The 20,528-nt window shown below is 32.5% G+C and overlaps 2 protein-coding genes across 3 annotated transcripts in view; one reads left to right on the plus strand and one right to left on the minus strand.

Moving 5' to 3' along the window:
• Positions 1–7,924, minus strand: part of LOC127734609 (post-GPI attachment to proteins factor 6-like) — a 32,680-nt gene extending 24,756 nt beyond the window's left edge. For both annotated transcript variants that reach the window (XM_052244588.1, XM_052244580.1), the window contains exons 1-6: positions 7,776–7,924; positions 4,768–4,933; positions 3,555–3,753; positions 2,851–2,984; positions 1,262–1,536; positions 397–728 (exon numbers count right to left, since the gene is read on the minus strand). In XM_052244588.1, coding sequence (XP_052100548.1) covers positions 397–728; positions 1,262–1,536; positions 2,851–2,984; positions 3,555–3,753; positions 4,768–4,933; positions 7,776–7,869 — 1,200 coding nt within the window. In that variant the 5' untranslated portion in view covers positions 7,870–7,924. The remainder of the gene's footprint in view (positions 1–396; positions 729–1,261; positions 1,537–2,850; positions 2,985–3,554; positions 3,754–4,767; positions 4,934–7,775) is intronic.
• A 572-nt stretch (positions 7,925–8,496) lies between these two features.
• Positions 8,497–20,528, plus strand: part of LOC127739056 (choline transporter-like protein 1) — a 32,375-nt gene continuing 20,343 nt past the window's right edge. The window contains exons 1-5 of the mRNA XM_052250623.1: positions 8,497–8,502; positions 12,652–12,756; positions 15,105–15,247; positions 16,997–17,233; positions 18,749–18,858. Coding sequence (XP_052106583.1) covers positions 8,497–8,502; positions 12,652–12,756; positions 15,105–15,247; positions 16,997–17,233; positions 18,749–18,858 — 601 coding nt within the window. The remainder of the gene's footprint in view (positions 8,503–12,651; positions 12,757–15,104; positions 15,248–16,996; positions 17,234–18,748; positions 18,859–20,528) is intronic.

Consider the following 20,528-nt stretch of genomic DNA (forward strand, 5'->3'; position numbering starts at 1 on the left):
AACTGATGATAAGATGCCAATTTTAACTTTGAGTAAACAGAACTAGCTTCTTTTCAATAAATTTTAAAATTGCTGTGGAAAGACCTTCAATTGTTCTCTGAACAATTGGTTTTTAATTAGTTATTGTTTTTAGCATAAATCTGGCTATTAGTTTTCTAATTTGAATTGTTTCACATTTGGTCGTGCTGGGGGCTCTTAATGAACAGTTGTATGCCATGCCTATTAAACCTGGTTTTATCATTTTATTTTACAAAAGTAATAAAGATAAAAACATTTTTTTTTGTTCCAAGAAACAGAAGTTTAAAGATGATGATAAATAAATTCAAAGAGATACCAAATCCTCACAAGGCCCATGAATCAGGTGAGCTGCAAAAAGTCCAATAACATTATACCTACCACATAAAGATGTGATGTAGTGAAAACAACTTTTAATGTTCCTCCAGCATCTCTCTCTGTCAACAAATCAAAGTATGTCAGAAGGACTTGTGTATCTGGGCAGAACAACCTCATGTTTGGCCATGGGTAAAGGAATTGGTCTGGGAAGATGAATATTGAGAGAAAATCTTCATTCATGATGTCAAATCTTCCCATCTGTTGAAGCTGAACACATGATGAGTTAGTAACTGGTGGGGCTGGTTTAGGTTTGTAGTGTATAATCTGAGTTTTGTTATCATCTTCATCAACTGGATCAACTGGTTCCACAACTATATACTGTTCCATTAAGCAATCTGGAAAACATACATTAATTAAATAATATGTCTGAGATGTCACAAAGCTCAAGTATCATTAGAAAGTCTTTTTCCCGTACTTTTGAACTGAATCATATCATTATTTTTAAACCTTTCACAGTATTTTCAATGATGATTAATTTCATGCTTATAAGAAGATCCTTATCATTCAATGTGTTAACTAAACAACAGAATGAATGCCAGTCTGTGTAATAACAAGGCACCTCTGAATGTTGGACGTGCACAATTTGCACAAATACAGATCTTCCATCAAATTCATTTGCTTTTTAAGTTCTATAACCAACAAGCTGACCAACATAGGAAAATAAGGAACGATAACACAAGTCTAACAGAGGAATTGCACTTCAGGACTAAACCAAGATTAACTGATTTACACAATGATGTCTTTGAATAATAGATTGTAATATAGGACCCTTTTCTTTATAACACTATAAAGTATACGAAAAACTTGTGATTTCCTACCATTGGAAAGAAAGTTATAGTTAAAATTAAAACGCAATGTCTATGCTTACTTTGAGTATTAACTTGAAGACTGACATTCAGTTCTGTATCATTGGCCAGCAGATAAGGCACAATTCTGATGTAACTCCATTCTTTGATGAAAGGTGATTGGTAATCCAATTGACATGTGTCAGAAGTACAGTTGATATTTGTATCCAATGACACATTAGGAATATGACCAGATGCTGCTGCTATGAGGACAGGACAGGCAGTAGTATTAGTAGTGTTCACAGAACAATTTTCCACTAACACAGAGAATGATGTTGTTCCTTCTGGAACTGTTAATCTGGGGATAAAAATAAAACTATCAATTTCAATGAGTAGCAGACAATAAAAGAAAATGAATTATGGTGTAAAGAAGCCTAGGGACCTAAGTATTCATTTCCTATTATTGTTATTCAACACTTCCCATTTGTCTGTATAATGCATCTTTTCAAAGAATTTTACATCTAACAACACACACATAATTTTATTTAGTCATGATTTATTACATGTTTATGGCCCTTTCAATTTACATTTGGTAAAATGAAACAAAGCTTCCTTTTCCCTATTGAGGCCATTTTGTTTGGTAACAATATATAATTTACATAGTACTAGCCACCCCTTCCCTCATCATTTCCCAAATTTGGGACATCCTAGCTGGTCTTTTTGAAGTGTGCTTCACTCAAGTAGGGATCCCATCTGGGTCAGACCAAAGATAGGAAATTGGTATTTGCTGCTTCTCTGCCAAGCAAACAGCCATTTAATGGGAGTAAGATCAAAGACGAGTAAGAATAATGTGTCAGAGTGACACTTTTGAAATCAGACTAGGTATGTTGGTCTGGTCTGTTACAGGCAGGACACAGGATATCTCATTAATATGTTATGGTCCGGAATATGCATAGATTTTTTTTTCTGCTGTAGGATAATTAGTAGGCATTGAACAATCAAAGATTTGGTTAAAAAAAAATGAGGTCAAATTATGTAAAAGTAACATTTCATCAATAATTTTAACTAAAAAAGTATGTTACATATGTTTGATTTTTGCCATTCTACATTATTAATTTCATCAAAAATATTTAGCCAAAAAATTATTGCAAACACTTTGATTGATGATATTGCTGCTATTATGAGTTGAAAAAGTGTCTGTTTATCTTTTTTACTTTTTGTGCGATAAGTAAACAAACGGTAACCTGATTTGAATTTCAACTTCAACCATGCCACTAACTTACTTATTAAGTCTGTCCCAAGCATTGATTATTGTAGATTGCTTTGTGTTATATTTGTTTATTCTCTTTAAATTTTAATTTATCACATTTTGATTACCTGAGGTCTTTTATAACTTACCCAGCAGTATGGATCTGTGTCCATTGTTGAAGACCTACAGTGACCTGTACAGGTGTAGATGATCATTTTCCCAGATGTTTTTGTCTTTGTTGAAAGTTGTCTCTAAACCAATCATACCAATTCTCCATAATTTTATATCAATATAATATATTTTTAACATTTATCTGCCTACTTTATGATGTTTTCATGTTCAATTAGAATAAAATGTCTATGATAAATCTATCATAAATAAAAAAAAATTAATATCTACTTTCTATTAAGAATTTTTACTTACCTAATGGTTTTAGATTTGTTGGCAGGCAATACAAAATTATACAATTTCCCTGTAGAAACTTCATCAATATCAACCATATATCTAGATATGACTCGGATACCCATACCATACACACAGTTTTTCTTATTCAGACCCTAATGAAATAAAATTAAGATAGTCACACAAAATTCACCTGTCTTTGATTTATTTTAGTTCATTTATTGAATCTTAAGTGGTTTTTTTTAAATCTTCAATTGTCTCTGTTTAAGTGTTTTTAATCAGTTTATGTAGTACATGCTTAGTTTTAAGGACCACAAAATGACATGTAAATACTATAATTTAACATCTGTTTAGTTTCATTTGCACATAAGTTAAAAATAAATGCATCCATGAAATATTAATTCATGAAGTTACACCAAACTGATATCTCCTTGAAACTTTGGATGTTGCCTTTCTTTGTCACATCATAAGATTGACATTGTGTTGAAATTTTGATTTCCATAAAAGTTGAATATTGTTGTAAACAGTAAAGATTATCTGAGCTTTGCCAATTAAGAGCTTGAAATATTGTATAGACACTTTTCTTTTGTTGAAGACCATGGTTAACCTCTAGATATCTATTAGTTTTTTAAGTCCTTCGGTTGCTATCTCATTGAAATATATATACCAACATATTTTATTCATCTGTTTTAATTGTCAATAGTTTTAACAAATCTGATCATTACCGCTTGTAAATATTGTTTTTGTGCTCTTGGTAGAAATCCTCCTAAGAACCATGGTCCTGACTTAGGCATCTTTATGGAATAAGGTAATGTCACATTATTTGTTGTTAGTTTCAGGTAATGACTGTCTTCAATATGGAAATTTTCTGGATATGATTCATTGTATGGTGTCACAAGTGGATAACTACCATGTCTTATATAGCTGTTAAGATATATATAGTCAATAAACATTAATTTCTTTGATTGCAAGAATAGGAAAAAATAACTAAATCAAAGTTCATACACTACAATACTTAGTATGGTGCATAAACATGAGACTCAAAGGATCCTTTGTAGTTCACATGTTGATTGGATCAACATTTAAGTACTAGTAATTTCAAACTATGTTTTCTTAAAGATTGCTGTATAATTAACTTTGATTATTTTGCAAGAAACACTACAGAGTATTTACAACTGTATATGAAAAATTATAAGTCATTGAGCTTGTTTTCAAGCTACAGGGTGTGAACAGTTATATATATTTAACAAGGATTATACATACAAAAAATGTGTGATTAGAAAGAACATGCTAATTGACAGAATTTTGAAACAAGTAGAACTTTGAGCTATTGCTCTCTAATGATACCCTCACTTTAAGCATTCAGTAAACAGAAACTTAACGAATGAATCTGAAAACACATTACACAATATGGCATGCTCACATAAAGCCTGCCATCTTATTTCAGGAGCTCTGATTTGTAGCTCCTGTGAAAAAATCGATGGAAATTTCTTGGGAATGGACATGTGGATGGACAGGCAGGGGTAACACAATATACCCCCTCTTCGGAGCTGGGGTATCATAAAATATGAGGAGATAGCTCTAATAAAATGCTTGATAATCAAAGTACTGTAAATTCAGAAATTATTGCGTGCATTTATTATTGCGATTTTTCAAGAATGGACAAAAATGCTAGATTAATTATTGCGATTTCATGAAAATCTGCATACAGATATATGTAACAGATATCAGAATGCGAGTTCTTATTATTGCGATAGTCACCAAGTCGCATTATTCGCATTAATAAAAACCTCGCAATAATTTCTGAATTTACAGTAATTGAAATCACTTTGAAAGTGGCAAAGTGAGTGTTAACTGAAATTTCCCCTGTTAAATTCAAATACTGTATATTTGTATTGTTTTAAGCTTTTCTAAATCTAATTTATAGTTACTACTTACATAAAGACTTCCTTCTTTGGACATTTTGGCAGTGTGTCAGCACTTATATCCCATAATACTTCTATGGTACCATCTGGAATGGTGTACTTTGTTAAACTGACTGACTTATACCCTTTATAATCTGAGAGTCGGACTGCTGTAGTCCATTCCACTTCTGCTGAGTATGCTATAAAATTAAACCTATATTGATAGAGGAATTCTATAAAAATCTGTTTGATTTATACACAAAGCAATAAAAAATCAGTTGGGTTAATATATAAAGCAATAATGCCATTCATGTATTTCTGATGACTGTAGATCACTAGATGACTGTAGAGGACAGTCTGTTCAATAAATCCATTATGACAGAAGACACCGGATCTATCTAAATAATCTCTTCAGTCAACTTCAGCATTGTGCACTACATATGTATGTAAAGAAACACTTGATCCACAGTCATGACAGTGAGAATTTGTGTATCCTATGTTTTTTTTCCATGTAATCAGTGCATAGAAACAAAGACCTGGAGGGATACAACAATGATCTCACTTAACCTACATTGTATCATTAGTAAAACCTCTTTTCTAACTTGCTTCTGCAGAGTATAATACAGTAAGAATTTAAATATTAATAAAGGATAACTATTTAAAAGACCTATAACAGTGATTTGCCAACATATATTAAGGTAACACATTACAGTTATGAGAATGGTGATACTTAATGCAAATGAAAAGTATTATGTCAATGAATACAAGAAAGGCAAAATGTTTTATAGTTAAATGAGTTAAATTTGTCAGTAAGGGGTCTAAGACAAATGTAGTAACAATAACATAACCCTTAGTTACAATGTAGATACAAATGTGTATTTCAACTTGCAACTAAGCAGGCAAGGAGTGATTTACTCTAAAGTTTTATACATGTACAAATTAAAACTGGAAAATCACCTCTTTTTTTAATGAATAAAACCCCATAACTCAGAAATGTAAAATTTATAAAATTCTAAAGGGAGCTTACATCAATACATACAAACAATTCACCAAAGTTTCATACAAATTGCTGAAAGAATTTTTGAGTTTTTGTCCGAAAACTGGAAAATCCCCTCTTTTTTTATGAATAAAACCCTGTAAAAAAAGTAAAATTTAAAATTTATAAAAATCGAAAGGGAGCTCATGTCAATAGATACATGTATAAACAATTGACCACAATTTCTTGCAAGTTGGTGAAAGCATTCTTGACTTATTGTCCGAAAACTGGAAAATTCCCCTTTTTTTTAATGAATAAAACCCCATAACACGGAAACGTAAAATCTAAATTTTATAAAAAACGAAAGGGAGCTCACGTCAATAGATATAAACAATTCACCAAAGTTTTATGCAAATTGGTTAAAGCATTTTTGAGTTAATGTCCGACATGTTGACAACGGACAGACGGAAAACGGTATACCATAATACGTCCCATAAACGGGCGTATAAAAAGTATTACATGTATTATGCATTATGCGTTTCTAAAGATTGTAAAATAAACATTTGAATACCTATTAAAATAAAATTTATTCTTGTGCTTTAAATCAATCTGATGAGTTAATCATTTTCTACTGATTTTCATAGTGTGTTCTTATAATGTTGTCCAAGGCTAGGGGAGGGTTTGGCGCCAGCAAACATGTTTAACACGGCCACATTCTGTATTTGCCTGTCCCAAGTCAGGAGCCTGTATTTCAGTGATTGTTGTTCGTTGCTGTACATCATTGTACATGTATTTGTTTAGTTTTGAACATAAATCAGGCGATTAGTTTTTTCGTTTGAATTGTTTTACATTTGCTATTTTAGGGCCATTTATAGCTTACTATGCGGTATGGTTTTACTCATTGCTGGAGGCCGTACAGTGATCTGTATGTCATTTGGTCTCGGGTGGAGAGTTGTCTAATTCAGACATTGGCAAACATACCACATCTTCTGATTTTTATATTTATATCCAATGAAAGTATTGGGACGGGTATACATATAATTTTGTAAGCCTGCAGCCAAAAGATGGAAAATTATAGCGAAGGCATGGCAAAACATTATCGTGATGGGGTGTTCTTAGCTAGGGGGCCACTTACTATGTAATGAGCTGCTGGAATAGGTCACTATTTCATGCTCCATGATATATGAAAAGGGTGAGAAATTCAGATTAAATATATCATTAGGCTGATATTATCACTTGCTTGATTATATCATAAGTATCAGAGTGAAACTAATCAGAGATGTCAGTATCTATTTTTGATGCGGTTAAACCACAGCCGTAAATGCATCAGTATCAGAGTGAAACTAATCAGAGATGTCAGTATCTATTTTTGATGCGGTTAAACCACAGCCGTAAATGCATCAGCTATTTGTCAAACCAATTAATCTCCATCTGACCAAACATATTTTATAAGTATTGTCTATTGAAATTGAATTTTCTTCATAATGAAAGACATAAAAGGGTTAAATAGAGGAAAGCGTTTAAGATGTGACCAATGTGACGAATTTATTGGAAAACAAGGTGTGATTATTGTGACTGTGTTGCTACTAAACATGAAGGTGATGATAAGCCGGACCAAAATAAATTTTCTAAACTAATGTACTAAGAAGATGAAAAATATCCAAGTGGATTTGGTGACGTTAAACCCACAGAAAATTCATTACCGGTAGTTTCTATAACAAGTCTAAAAGCAAGTGGTGACACTGATAGTTTTATATGTCAAGATGGGCCCATGGATGAACCAAAATTTTTTACCAATAATGATGTTTCTGAGACTGAGATGCCTATTTCCAAGCTTGACCCAAAGTCCCTGCCAAATTCATAAGTATTCTAAAATAGGGAAATATATCTATAGAGATTTTGTTAATTGATATATGACAGGGTATATATTTTTGATAAACAAAATATATAAAACGGTGGTGTACTTGATGTCTCAGCTGCTCACTCCTACAGAAGAAAGATAATTTGAAGTGGCCCCCCGAGGTTCATAGTGGTCGGTGATTGAAAAGATATTATGCATGCTTTACCTTGAGGTTTACATGGTTGCCATTGTAGAATTATAACAACTATGAACCATACTAAGTGATTATTCAAATTACATCCATGTTTGTACATTTCCATTGAGAAAATCCGACAATCATGCTTTGTTTACATGAGCCACATGATAATGACTGAAGATCGGAAAAATGGGAAGTAACTCCACACTTTTTAAAATCGTGACGTCACCACGCATTCTGTATTGACGTTTTTTTGTGTAAAAAATGCCCTGCTGTGGAAAGGTAGGGGTTGGAAAAGTGAAACCATTTGACGGTCAGGTATATTGAATGCGTGTTTCCCCATATAAATAAGAAATGAGGGATTTAATTTTTCCTTATGTAAAACGACATTTTCATTATTTTATGTTACAACACCCCCCTAAAAAACAGTGAACACTATCAAAACAAATATACTTTTATGCAATCAACATAGATTACAAAATACTGATCTTGTTAGTCGAAGAGATGGTCACGGTTTCCCTTTTTCCACAATATTTTAACCGGGCTTTTGCTATCAAGATTTAAACGTTGGAAAAAATCCATTTATTAAGTAAATAAACAAAAAAATAATGTAGCCTACTGTTTAACGCTGTGCACAACTCGTAAACAAAACAGAATTTGAAAAGTGGCCCATCAGCAAGGCAACGTTATGAGTGAGATGTACGGCACAATAAGGGATAGGGGCGTGACACTATAAAAGATCGTTACTGAGATGCAGGTATGCTTGAGTCTAACTGAGTGGAAAGTCAAACCGTGATGATATTAAGTTGAGAACACAAAACAAACCCGAAAGGTCAGTCGGCCAAAAAGAACAGCCAAAAATTATTCAAGGTAATTTGTCTGCCAACGTTGAAATCTTAGACCGTTGTAGTAAAATTACTCGCTATATAGATGTCAAACATGGAAATTTAAAGACAAAGACTTCTTTTGTATAGACAAAGTACGTCTTTTTTATAGACAAAGTACGTCTTTTTATCTCAGTTTAGTCATTGTGTTGTATGTCTTAATTATATCCTTTATACAATATTATTCCTATTCTAATTCTCTTGATATATCTATCACTTAGATCTAGTTCTCTACTTCATGGTACTCACATTGCACCTTTTTGACAGTTTTTTCACCTACAATTCTTTAAAAAAACAGCCAAAAGTTTCCATTCTGTGTTTAGTTTTAAGATACTATATAGTTCTACAAATTCAAATTTTGAATCCATACTTAATCATAGAAAAATGTGTTTGAACCAACCTCCAGACGACCCAAGAGTCTGTAATGAATAGTACTTAAATTGTATACATGCTTAGTTTCATACCCGTAAAATTCTAATAACTGATGTTTTGTTTTATTTCTCAACATTTTTAGAACAACTTGACAATAGTCGATGCTTTATACTATACATTCTGAAAGAAATGGATGCCTGTGACATATATTTCAATTGCTCATTTTTTAAGAGTTGGCTTTTATTGGACGTCGCATGCGATGTTTTCGTAAATTTTACTTTTTTAGATCTTTTCCGAATGATATAAGCGCAAGTTTTATTTTTTGTCTGGGTATTTGTTAAATTAGATTGTAAAAAAATACTCTACATTTTCAAATCAGGAGAAAACAAAAACAACTAAAAGAAAAAAAAATACCAAATAAACAAATATACTACCGGCATTTTTATGTCTTTTAACTTACGGTTTGTTGAGATCCAATCATAAATTCCTTCAAAATAATTGAAAAAAACGTAGTTTTATGAAATATATATAGCAAAAAAGTGCATCTCACGACTTATTTTTTTTCATAACACCTTCATTAAAGCGGTCGTCTAACTTTGTTTCATAAAAATTAAAAAAATGCCAACGTAGATACAAATATCTTGTTTTAGCAAGGAACAGAGCAGACTTTGTAAAAACCACGCCGAATCAAATAAAAAGCCCTCTAAAACTGACATCTTCAAGATGCTTGCTTTTTGATTGACATCCGACATTTGTAACGTTTGTTGAACGTATTCTTCAACAGACAGTCAGTCGGTTTAAACTATAACTATCGAGTCATGTGAGGCAGACTTCATACAATTGCTTCTCAAAATCTCCGAAAAGAAGCTAGTATTATCTTTTAACTTTACGTTCTCCTATATCACGGTGTACATTCAAAACGCTTGCTTTCCGTTTCAATCGCCGGTAACGCTTACTTTCCGAAAATTACAGAGAGGGTTGAACGGTAGGTTGTTTTTTTCCTAAAATATATTCTGATTCTCAAATTTGACGAAACAAATAATTTTATCTGGGAGATGGACAAAAATATTCCGATTGGCAGTTTTTGACATTAATTTAATGCTAAGTTCTCAAAGTAATAGATACATTGATGCTTATAATGATAAGGAGATGTGGTATGATTGCCAATGAGACAACTATCCACCAAAGTTCAAATGAAGTAAATGTCAGCAATTATAGGCCACTGTACAGCTTCAACATTTAGAAAAATCTATACCATATAGTTGGCTATAAAAGGCCTCGACATGAAAAATGTGAAACAACCAAACGAGAAAACTGACGGCCTACTTTCTATAACAAAATAATTTACAAAAAACAATTATGACAGACATGAACCAACTGCAACCAATGAACCACAGGCTCCTGACTATAGTTGCCTGGTATGAAAAATGAAATGTTTTAAAAAGTTTCATATAAAAGAAATGCATTCTTGTGTTTAATAGTATACAGTGTTGCGTTTGTGGTACCGTTTACGACCCGATGAAACAATTTTATAATGACATGCATTACATTTTTATCAAGTAAAATATCTCTAGTGTTCCGTGAGATGCAAGAGAGAGCACCACATACCACCCAATTGAAGCATTATCCATCATCGTCACGTGTCTCTTGCTTCTTGGTAATACCAAATCCGAAAGCAAGCGTTAATCGTATCGTAAACTAAGAGTTACCGTCGAATAAATCGGAAAGCAAGCATTCTGAATATACATCGTGTATATGTTGTGTAAAAGTTATCATTTTGCACAAATTATAATTCGTACAAAAAAAAATGTACAAATTATAGTTTGTCCAAAAAATGTTTGTACAAATTACAATTTGTACAAAATTTGACTAAAATTCACTTTTATTTTGACAAAAGATATATGAGAATTTAACATGATAGAAAAGATGGCCTTTTATATATTTTTAACAGTTATACATTTTAATTGCCTTGATGAAAACGTTTTTGCATTCAACTATTCTTGAATCCTTTTGGACTGTTCATTAATTTGAGGTCAATTGTTTTAAAAAGTTGTCAAAGATATATATCCGGTGTTAGTGAACACTCTTTTGGTCGTTTACTCATTTGATGTAATAGTGTAAACATGGCAAGCATTGTTTATCAGCAGGATAAATTTGTCCAAGAAATTCTGAACCTAGCAGATAATAATACATGAAAGCACAATCATGTCTTCACCAAGGATTTTTGGTCCCGCATTGGAACAGCTGTGTGAATTTTAACATGATATTTGACTAGAAATCAAATTGAAGCTGTTAAAGACACATGTTTAATTGTGGCAATGGTTCATAAGCTTTCGCTACGTGAAGCAGTTGAAAAGCTTTTAAAAACTGGTGGTCATGGGTTTCTTTCATGTAAATGCAAAGGGGTTGCAACACTTTTTAATGTAAAAAACAAGAAATTATTTAAATCTGGAATAATTTTGAATTCTGGGAAATTGCTTAGAAATGAATGATAAAAACTAACATAATTAAGAAGGGTTAGCCATGCATATACGGCTAAAAAAAAGAGGGGGTTAGTTCATACAGAAATATCAGTGAAAGTTACTTGAACCTTAGCCATGCGCTAATATTGGGTTAGTTTTCATCATACATTTCTTATCAGTTTTTTAGAATTCAAAATTATTTCCAGAAATAATACATTTCTAAAATAATACAAAGCGAAAAGGGGAAGACATTTCTTATATCAAATCATCTCTTAAACGACTGCAATCAAATGTCTTTCTTAAACATAATTTTATTTGTTCTCCCTAGCGGCTCGGTCGATCATAGTATTTATTGTGAAATTTACAGACTATCCGACAATAAAGTTAAAGACGAAGGGGATTTATTTTTTTTTTATTTTTAAAGATTTGAGACATAAAATCGACGAAGGCAACTTTCTTCTGTGCCTCTCGAACTTCAAAAGAGGAATGGTCATATTTGCTTAAAACTACGTCAATTGGCCTCTTGAGGATATTGCCTCATCAGGAATCAAAGCAAATCTTCTTATTTTTATTTATATACATTGTATGTGTACAATGTCTGCTTTATAGCTGAAAACAGAGATATATATGTATATATATATCCGGATATGGTGTACTAATTTTTGCACCTTTTGTTTGCGGTATACCATCTTTTCCGCAAGTTTATTGTTTTCTGTTTTTTTTTTATTAAATTAATAATTAAGATCCATTTTGTTACATCTGGTGATCCGTTTATTTGGCAATCGCCAATGGCAGTCAGCAGGGTTTAAGAACATCTGTTGTTCGACCTGCTAGTCAAATACGTTTTGTTAAAATATACTTTTTCACTTTTTTGGTCTTTTGGAAAATGTTGTTTGTGCTGTATTTATACCCCTCTACCAAGAAATTTGTTTTGCATGCACACGTATAAAAATTGCGGTTGTTATCCAACGCAATCATAGGTTTGAACGTTGTTTTCAATTTAGACTTGTTTATGTATATATATATATATGCAGGCTTGCCGATTTATATTCTTCCGTCAATCTTACTTATAAACTTATCACATGTACAACTGATAAGACCATTCTTATTAATGTTAAAACTTAAAGATTTGTGAATCTTTTATTGAAATTTAGAATTATATATTATACATTTTTTTTATGTTAGAAGAGAGGTGAAGAAGAGGATACATCGCTAGATGATGGCCCACTGACAGATCGTCGTTGTACTGATGTAATTTTCCTTATAATATTGGTGCTCTATTTAGCTGGAATGGTAATACAAGTATAAAGTAATGCTTCATGGAATAATTAATATATTTATCTGGTTTCAGTGTTTGGTGTTATATTGACCTATTTTCATTTCGTTTTTTAAGTACATGTTTTTATTTGTTTTCCCTGTATTCCCATAACTTGATTAACGGCACCGAAATATATTGTATAATTTCATTTGTTGCTTTGCTTGTGTAAATTCCTCTGTTGCATACCAGAATCGTTTGCAAAATAGCCTTTGTTGAGAAAACATAAAGAGGTTCGAATAGGCTTTGCTGCTCTAAAATATGTGGTCAATTATGACGGCAATTGCAAATCCGCTATTCATGGACTTTGCAAGGGCGGTTGGAGATCAATTTATGAGTCATAACCAGATATCTTATCCTTTACCTAAAAAAATACACAAATTGGCCAGCTGAAACTTAATTTTTCTTTTCCCGTTGCACAAGTTCCATATTTATATAAAACTTTCAAACAGCACCTGCATATGCATAATAGAGTTATGTTATCTAACAGCTGGCACAATATTCCAGAGGTTGTGTTTCTTATCAGGATTTCCTTGATAATAAGAGGGTTGCTACATGCAAAGCAGATAATGAACCAATGTTTTTAATGGTAATGTACTCGTTCGATAGTTAGGACACCATCATGACGTAATCGATGATGTCAAATATGACCACGGGTATGTTCCTCGTTTGAGTGAAAAAAAGGTAAGAATCAATTTGCACCAATTACAGTTTTGAAAAGGTATCAACATGATCAATTGCGCCACTCCCTATTTTTATGATGTCGTGATTCATTACGCCAATTTACCTGTATATTTTTTATGCCCCCGCCGTAGGCAACGGGGCATTAAGTGTTACCAGTGACCGTCCGTCCCAATTTTGTTTCCGCACACTCTAACTTAAGTTTGCCTCATGCAAATTTTATGAAACTCATTCACAATACTAAGAACCGAAACTCGAGTTTGAATTTGGGCAATGAGTCACTTAGAGTTCTAGAGTTATACCCTTTATAACTTGAAAAATTGATTTGTTTTTTGTTTTCTCACTCTAACTTAAGTTTTCTTCATCCAAACTTTGCGAAACTCTTACACAATGCTAAGAACCCTGCAAACCTCGCAACCACAGTACGAATTTGGGCAGTGGGTCACTTACATTTCTAGAGTTATGCCCCTTTATAACTTGGAAAATTGATTTTTTTTCGTTTCCGCACTCTAACTTAACTTTCCCTCTTCCAACTTTTATGAAATTCATACAAAATGCTAAGAACCAAGGCTAGCAGATAGAGTTCGAATTTAGGCAGTAAGTCACTTACCGTTCTAGAGTTATGCCCTTTATAACTTGGAAAATTGCAATTTGTTTTCGTTTCCGCACTCTCACTTAAGTTTAGTCATCCAAATTTTATGTGATTCATACACAATGCTAAGAACCACAACACGCAGACAGAGTTCGAATTTTGGTTGCGAGTTATTTACCGTTCTAGAGTTATGCCCCTTTTTAACTTGAAAATTCCAAAACTTGAGCGGGGCATTCGTGTCCTCAGACACATTCTTCTTTTATTTACCTATATGATACATGTAACATGTACTATAACTATCCTTTCGACTTTAAATTAAACTGATTACTCATCAAAACTAATCAAAACTTACCAATAGATAAATTGTTCAGTAATAAAATAGTTTTTCACATGTAAAGATGTCTGATATATTGTTAAAAAAGAAGAGTCTGATAGAGGGAAACCTTAAATCGTTTTAGAAGATCACAAATTCTGTCAGGAATTTATTAAGAAAATGGAGAAATTAGATGGAGATGTACAGCGAAATCGTGTTGTGCTAGGCTATTTATCGAAGATATAATACATAAGTAAAAATAAATAAATTGATAACATTGGCGCAATTGTATGATTATTCTATTGGCGCAAATGAAACCTATAGATTCAAAATGAACTGGCGCAGAAGTAGCGTTGGCGCAAATGGATTCCTTTTAGGTGCGAAATTTAAAGACTAGTAGCATTCTTAAGATTAACAAGTAGAAGGTGTTACCTATTTTGCGCACAGGTACGAGCCGAAATTTTTTCTTTCACCTGTGATTTTGCGATCGATATCAAAATTGCAAATCCTTGAGAAAAAACAAACAACTCCTAGTACTCCGCTATTTGGGGATACTGCTACCATTGATTGATCTTGCAGACTTTATTCGATCGCTATTATTTACTAAACACGTTAAGCTTAATCCTGTAAAGAGTATTGTTTTGCAAATAATATACATATAGACAATATATCTATGTTTTCCTGAATTTTGATTATGTAATTTTGATAGACTTGATTTTATATTCACAATATTTTTTCAGGTTTATGTAGCATACATAGGCATTAGTAAAGGTGACCCTTATAAAATGATTTACGGTGTAGATAGCTGGGGCAATATTTGTAACCGAAAGAATGAGCCGATTCCAGGGGCGCCAATGTCTGGGCGAAACATGATTGGGAAAGTGTAAGTCAAATAGTTCACTTTTATTAGAAATGTACAGTTGATAGACATCTTGAATTCGAGGTGAATGTTTTTGTCGACCATTGGTGGGGTGATAGTTTAAGAGATGATTGTATGGTTATCGCTCTTCATTTTTGATTCGTCCAGTCAGCGTGTGTGCTGAAAAGTCTGAGTCTTTAAAGTGGGTCTCATTGGGGTCTAAGCGTGATGCGGGATTGGCCGATTTTTTGTAAGCGTGATGCGGGATTGGCCGATTTTTGTAAGCGTGATGCGGGATTGGCCGATTTTTTGTAAGCGTGACACGTGATTCGGTGAAGGTCAAATTTATTTGCATGAAAACGTGAAACGAAGTCGATGGGGACACGTGAAATTACAAGCGCTATTATTACAAATGATAAGCGGGATACGGGATTCTGACAAAACAATAAGCGGGATCCAGGTTCAGACCCCCTCCAAATGAGAACCCCTTTAAATGGCATAATTTTATTAAAACATCGTATCAAACCGACTTCTAAGAGTAAAGAAAGCATCGACGGTTCCTCTGGGAAGACACAAGTAACAACGATCACAGTCTGATTACAAGATCTTCATTTAGACCGCCCCGCTACCGATTTCAGTACAAGTTGGCAGTTGAAAAATCAATATCAGTAGTCGGGGGCAAGTAGGACAAACAGTTAACAGGGACAAAAGGAGAAACAATTTAAAGGTGCAAAACAGGCGCAAATGAGAACTCAATAAACAGGGGCATATAAAAAACAATTATTTCTAATATAATTACTTTGTCATGTTTGGCAGAACTTACAATCTTTAAAAGGTATACAGGATATTTTAATATGCGAAAATATTATCATATGCCATACAATAATCATAATGAATTTTCAACGTCTACTCTTAAAATATATAAATTAAAGGAAGTCAGCTTTGAGCAGTCATTTGCGGTTGCATGCAAATACTACATAGATAAAATAATGTTTATCAAAATATAGTGCTTACTATCTGATGTATCCTCCAAATTCATTGGTAGGTCTTTTAAATAAATTCTTAGTAAATAAATTTTGTAATCTTCACTGAAGATTTTGTTCTAACTTCTTCCTCCATGGTACACTTTTGTGATATCGTTAATGTATATATTCATCTTGTGTTTGGTAATCACATCTTCTGTTGAAGATTATCGTCTAATGCGCACCGAAAGCATAAAAGTTGGTATATTTGATTTTGAGTTAAATAAATGGATTATGCCAGTTTAAATGTTCGTAAAACAAAGCCAAATAAACAGACTTAAACAATGTAGTCCTTACAAACACATCGATAAAAGCAATAGTTGATACCAACAAAACATCAATTACAAAAACTTACGATTGTTATTAATCTTTTACCCCTACTGACGAATCCCATGCAGACGGCATACTAAACGACTAGCCTGGTATGGTTCCTAAGTTGTTTTTTTTTAATTTGAACTCGAAATCGGAATAACATCACCGTTCGGTTAATGGTAAATAATTATATCGCCCAATAGCTCGTAGAGTTGTTTTATACTAGAGGTATAGTAGTGATAGACTTAAAATGAACTAAACGGTTAGTATCCAATAACAGATCCATACAATATGACACTGCGTTTTTGTTTATTTCTTTTTTTATTTTGTGTGGGTTTTTTGTCTTTTTCTTTTTGTAGTGGTTTTTTAAATCAATGCAATTATTCTTTTAGCAGATGTTATTTATTTGTTTCATTGCCTGATTTCTTTTATGTTTCAGAAAGAAATTTTACTTCGACCAGACGTATTTTACGTCCCAGATAAATACAGGACTACCAGTATTAGATGAAAGTATCTACATTTCCACATGTGTGTCAGGATGCCCAAATGATACGTTGCTAGATCGTTCAGCAATTGATGAATTTCGGAACACTTCTGGAATCAACCTCTGTAGATATGATACCATGTCTTATGTGTCAGACAACCAATTATGCCCTACTCCACCTATAACTAAGCAGTAAGCTTATTACACGAATCCCATACTATTCAAAAACTATTTATAAAGTTGTTAATATTTTCTCTATAACGTCACAACTATGTACTCGGACACAACACACGTAATCCATCTATTTTTGGTCATGAATTACGTTTGCTTTATCTAAATAATATTGATTTTCGAATCTTGTACTGCGACCAACACGATTTTTTCATACCTTTATACATCTTATAGAAGATAATGAAAAATAAAGAGATTAAATATATTACCATTTAAGATTATTCAAGAAACACATAAATTTACCTAATGAAAAGTTGCAACTTGTTTGTTTATTTTAACGCTGCTTGTTCGGAATGTTTTATGCGTTAATAATCAGTACATTCAGTCTTAGTCAGCCTTTCAGATATTTATTATGTCCTTTTATGACAATTCTAATCATATGGAATTGGATATTTGGCTTTACCTTCTTGTCCTTTTTAGATTATAACTCTTCACCTTTTTAATAAGCTTTGGATTTTCAAATATTTTGGCCTCGAGCATCACTAAAGAGACATTTGTTGTCGAAATGCGCATCTGGTGCAGAAAAACTAAACATCATTAATGTTATTCAATCAGATAATTTTGAGTACTGAATAAAGCAACTCCTCTGGCAAAGTTCCTCTTGGTTTCGATTTTCACAAAAATGTAATGTCTTTGTTGTTTTGATGACTTGTTAGGTAATCATAGGAACACATGCCATACATACTGTTACGCACTGAAATCGGTGTAATACATTTATGTTATAACCACTAGATCGCTGTTGGTGGACCTTAAGTCCTAGAGGGTACAAGAAGCCAGTGCTTGCACAAGCATCATATAAATGATGCAGTATTTAATCGTACTGAAACTTATGTTGAACACTCTTGGGTAAAATTGCTCTTAGACAGTTTTAGCTGTTCCTTTTCGGCCACTTTTTCTTCTCTTTGCTTTGATGCTCTCAAACATTTCTTGATTTTTGTTTCCAGACATTTTCTTGATCATATACATAATGAAGTAATTTCAGAAAACTGGAATTGGTATTGCACGTCTCGACTGAGTTTGATTGCATTTTCTTCTATGTATCTTTTGTTATTCCATTGGAGAGAGTTAAAAGGTGGACAGATGAGTGCTACAAAACTAGATGAATCTCGTCAGTGGTTGTCTTTAGTTTCCAATAAAAACAAGCTTTCGGTATTGTATTTCATTTGGATTCCTTTCTCGATTTAAAAACTTGATTTGAATTATTTCTTTTTAACGCATACGATTGTGTTTTGTGTTGGTTTATATTTTTGGTTGTTTTTTTTTTGGGGGGGGGGGGGGGGGATTGTTTATCAATGCTTTTGGATTTCCGACGTTTGTGTTTGAGCATCATCAAAATAAGCGTCGGTATTTTGTAATTTTGTATGACGTCAGACTAGAAAATTTAAAAAGAGTAAAAAGTAAATAGTCTCACATTGGGAAGGATTATAATGTTCTCTTTTTCCATGAAGTTCTTTTTTTTCTTTTTTTTTCTTTTAGTATGAGTGTATTCAATAGATGTATACCAGAAGCACTAGTCAATCTGGCAGCAACGATGGCACGATCTTTTACATCAGTGTTAAGTAGCGTTACCGTAGGGGGAGACATAAGCAAGGTAAAGGAACAAATACAATATTAGATCTACACAACATATTGGTCTTTTTTGTCATTGGACTATACCAGTCGTTTTTAAGTGCAATTATATTTATCCTAGTGTTGCAAAAATAACCTGTCATGCTCCAAAATGTTTACGTATCCATTTTATTCATATTGTACAAACCACGTATTGATTAAATTCTTAGAAATGAATATTTCTTTTCGATGTTTTACCTTTTATGATATATATTCCTATAAATGTTGAGATTGAAATGAAAATTGATGACAACTAAGTATGCTTTATTTATGCTGTCATTGATCTAATACTTATTATATATACCTATATTTCAGAAAATTGTATCTGATCTGAAAAATACATGGATGGAAATTTTATATTTATGTGCACTATCCGTTGGTAATGATATTTAAAATCATATTTCCTAAATTTACAGAGTTTTTATGCCCCAACTACGATAGTAGGGGAATCATGTGTTCGTTCTGTGTGTCCGTCTTTTAGCCCGTTCGTCTTTCCGTCCCGTATCAGATTGAAGTTTCGGTTTAAGGTAGTTTACCATGAAGTTGTGATCACATCAACTTAAATAAATGCCACATTTCACGTAGAACCAATTTCATCTGATTTTACTTAATGACTAGTGCCATTTTTAAAAAGTTTTTCAATCTTTACTGAAAATATACTTTACTACAATACCGGTATTATGGCTGATTTTTGAATATACAACCAATTCATGAAACGCCTGAATATATAACCCAAAACGGCAATTGACAGATTTTTTTTTTACCAAAAACAGAAACCTGTTGGAAGTAAAGCTATGTATTGCCTTTCGGATACAGATTAGTTCTTTTTTGTAAGAGATGTCATTCGATTTCAAAATTTGACAAAAAAAATGAACTATTTGCAGTTTGATATCAAAATGCCTCCAACAGCAACGTAATAGCATTTGAATTTTATGGACATTTGTAAAATTGTGAAACATTATCTAATGTATATAGTGTTGACTTTTTGATATTCAATTTCTAGTAAGATTTAACAAATTTATGATTTTGACCCTCTGAGTAAAAAAAATACAGCGGAAGTTTGCCCTTCCTCTTAGGGTTATTACCCATATTTTGTGGTTCACTGAACTAGGACATATGATTGTGTGAGCGGGGTATTCTTGTTCTTTATAATTCTACGTTTTATATTCGGAATTCACATATGTCCGTGATTTCGTTATTAGTTTGCTTTATTTGATTGAAATCGTATATTCTTTTTAAAAAAAATAGCATGTGTACGTATTGATCTGTTAATTGCAATGCAATTAAAACATTATAAACCGTAATATTAAAAAAAATCACTTCATATATCAAAGTATTCAATTTGAATTTGTAGTAAAAATAAATGCAATTTTTAAGATCTTTTCAAAAAGATTCTAAAACCATTTAATTAACATAGCTATACATGTATAAACATGTGTAGTTAGAAGGCGTTTTAATATGATAAAATATTTAAATTATAATCTGTGTTGTATTTTTTGTGGAGTGATGGATGAGTATTTTTTTGATTTGCCAAAAAAAAAAAAAAAAAAAAAACACGTGATGATATGTGAACATCCTGTTTATTCAATGTCACGGGTTAAGCATATCCTTAGTATAACCCATACTTATGCACTATCTATATGTTTTT

The sequence above is a fragment of the Mytilus californianus genome, unplaced genomic scaffold, assembly GCF_021869535.1.
Source record: "Mytilus californianus isolate M0D057914Y unplaced genomic scaffold, xbMytCali1.0.p SCAF_1, whole genome shotgun sequence".
NCBI lineage: Eukaryota > Metazoa > Mollusca > Bivalvia > Mytilida > Mytilidae > Mytilus > Mytilus californianus.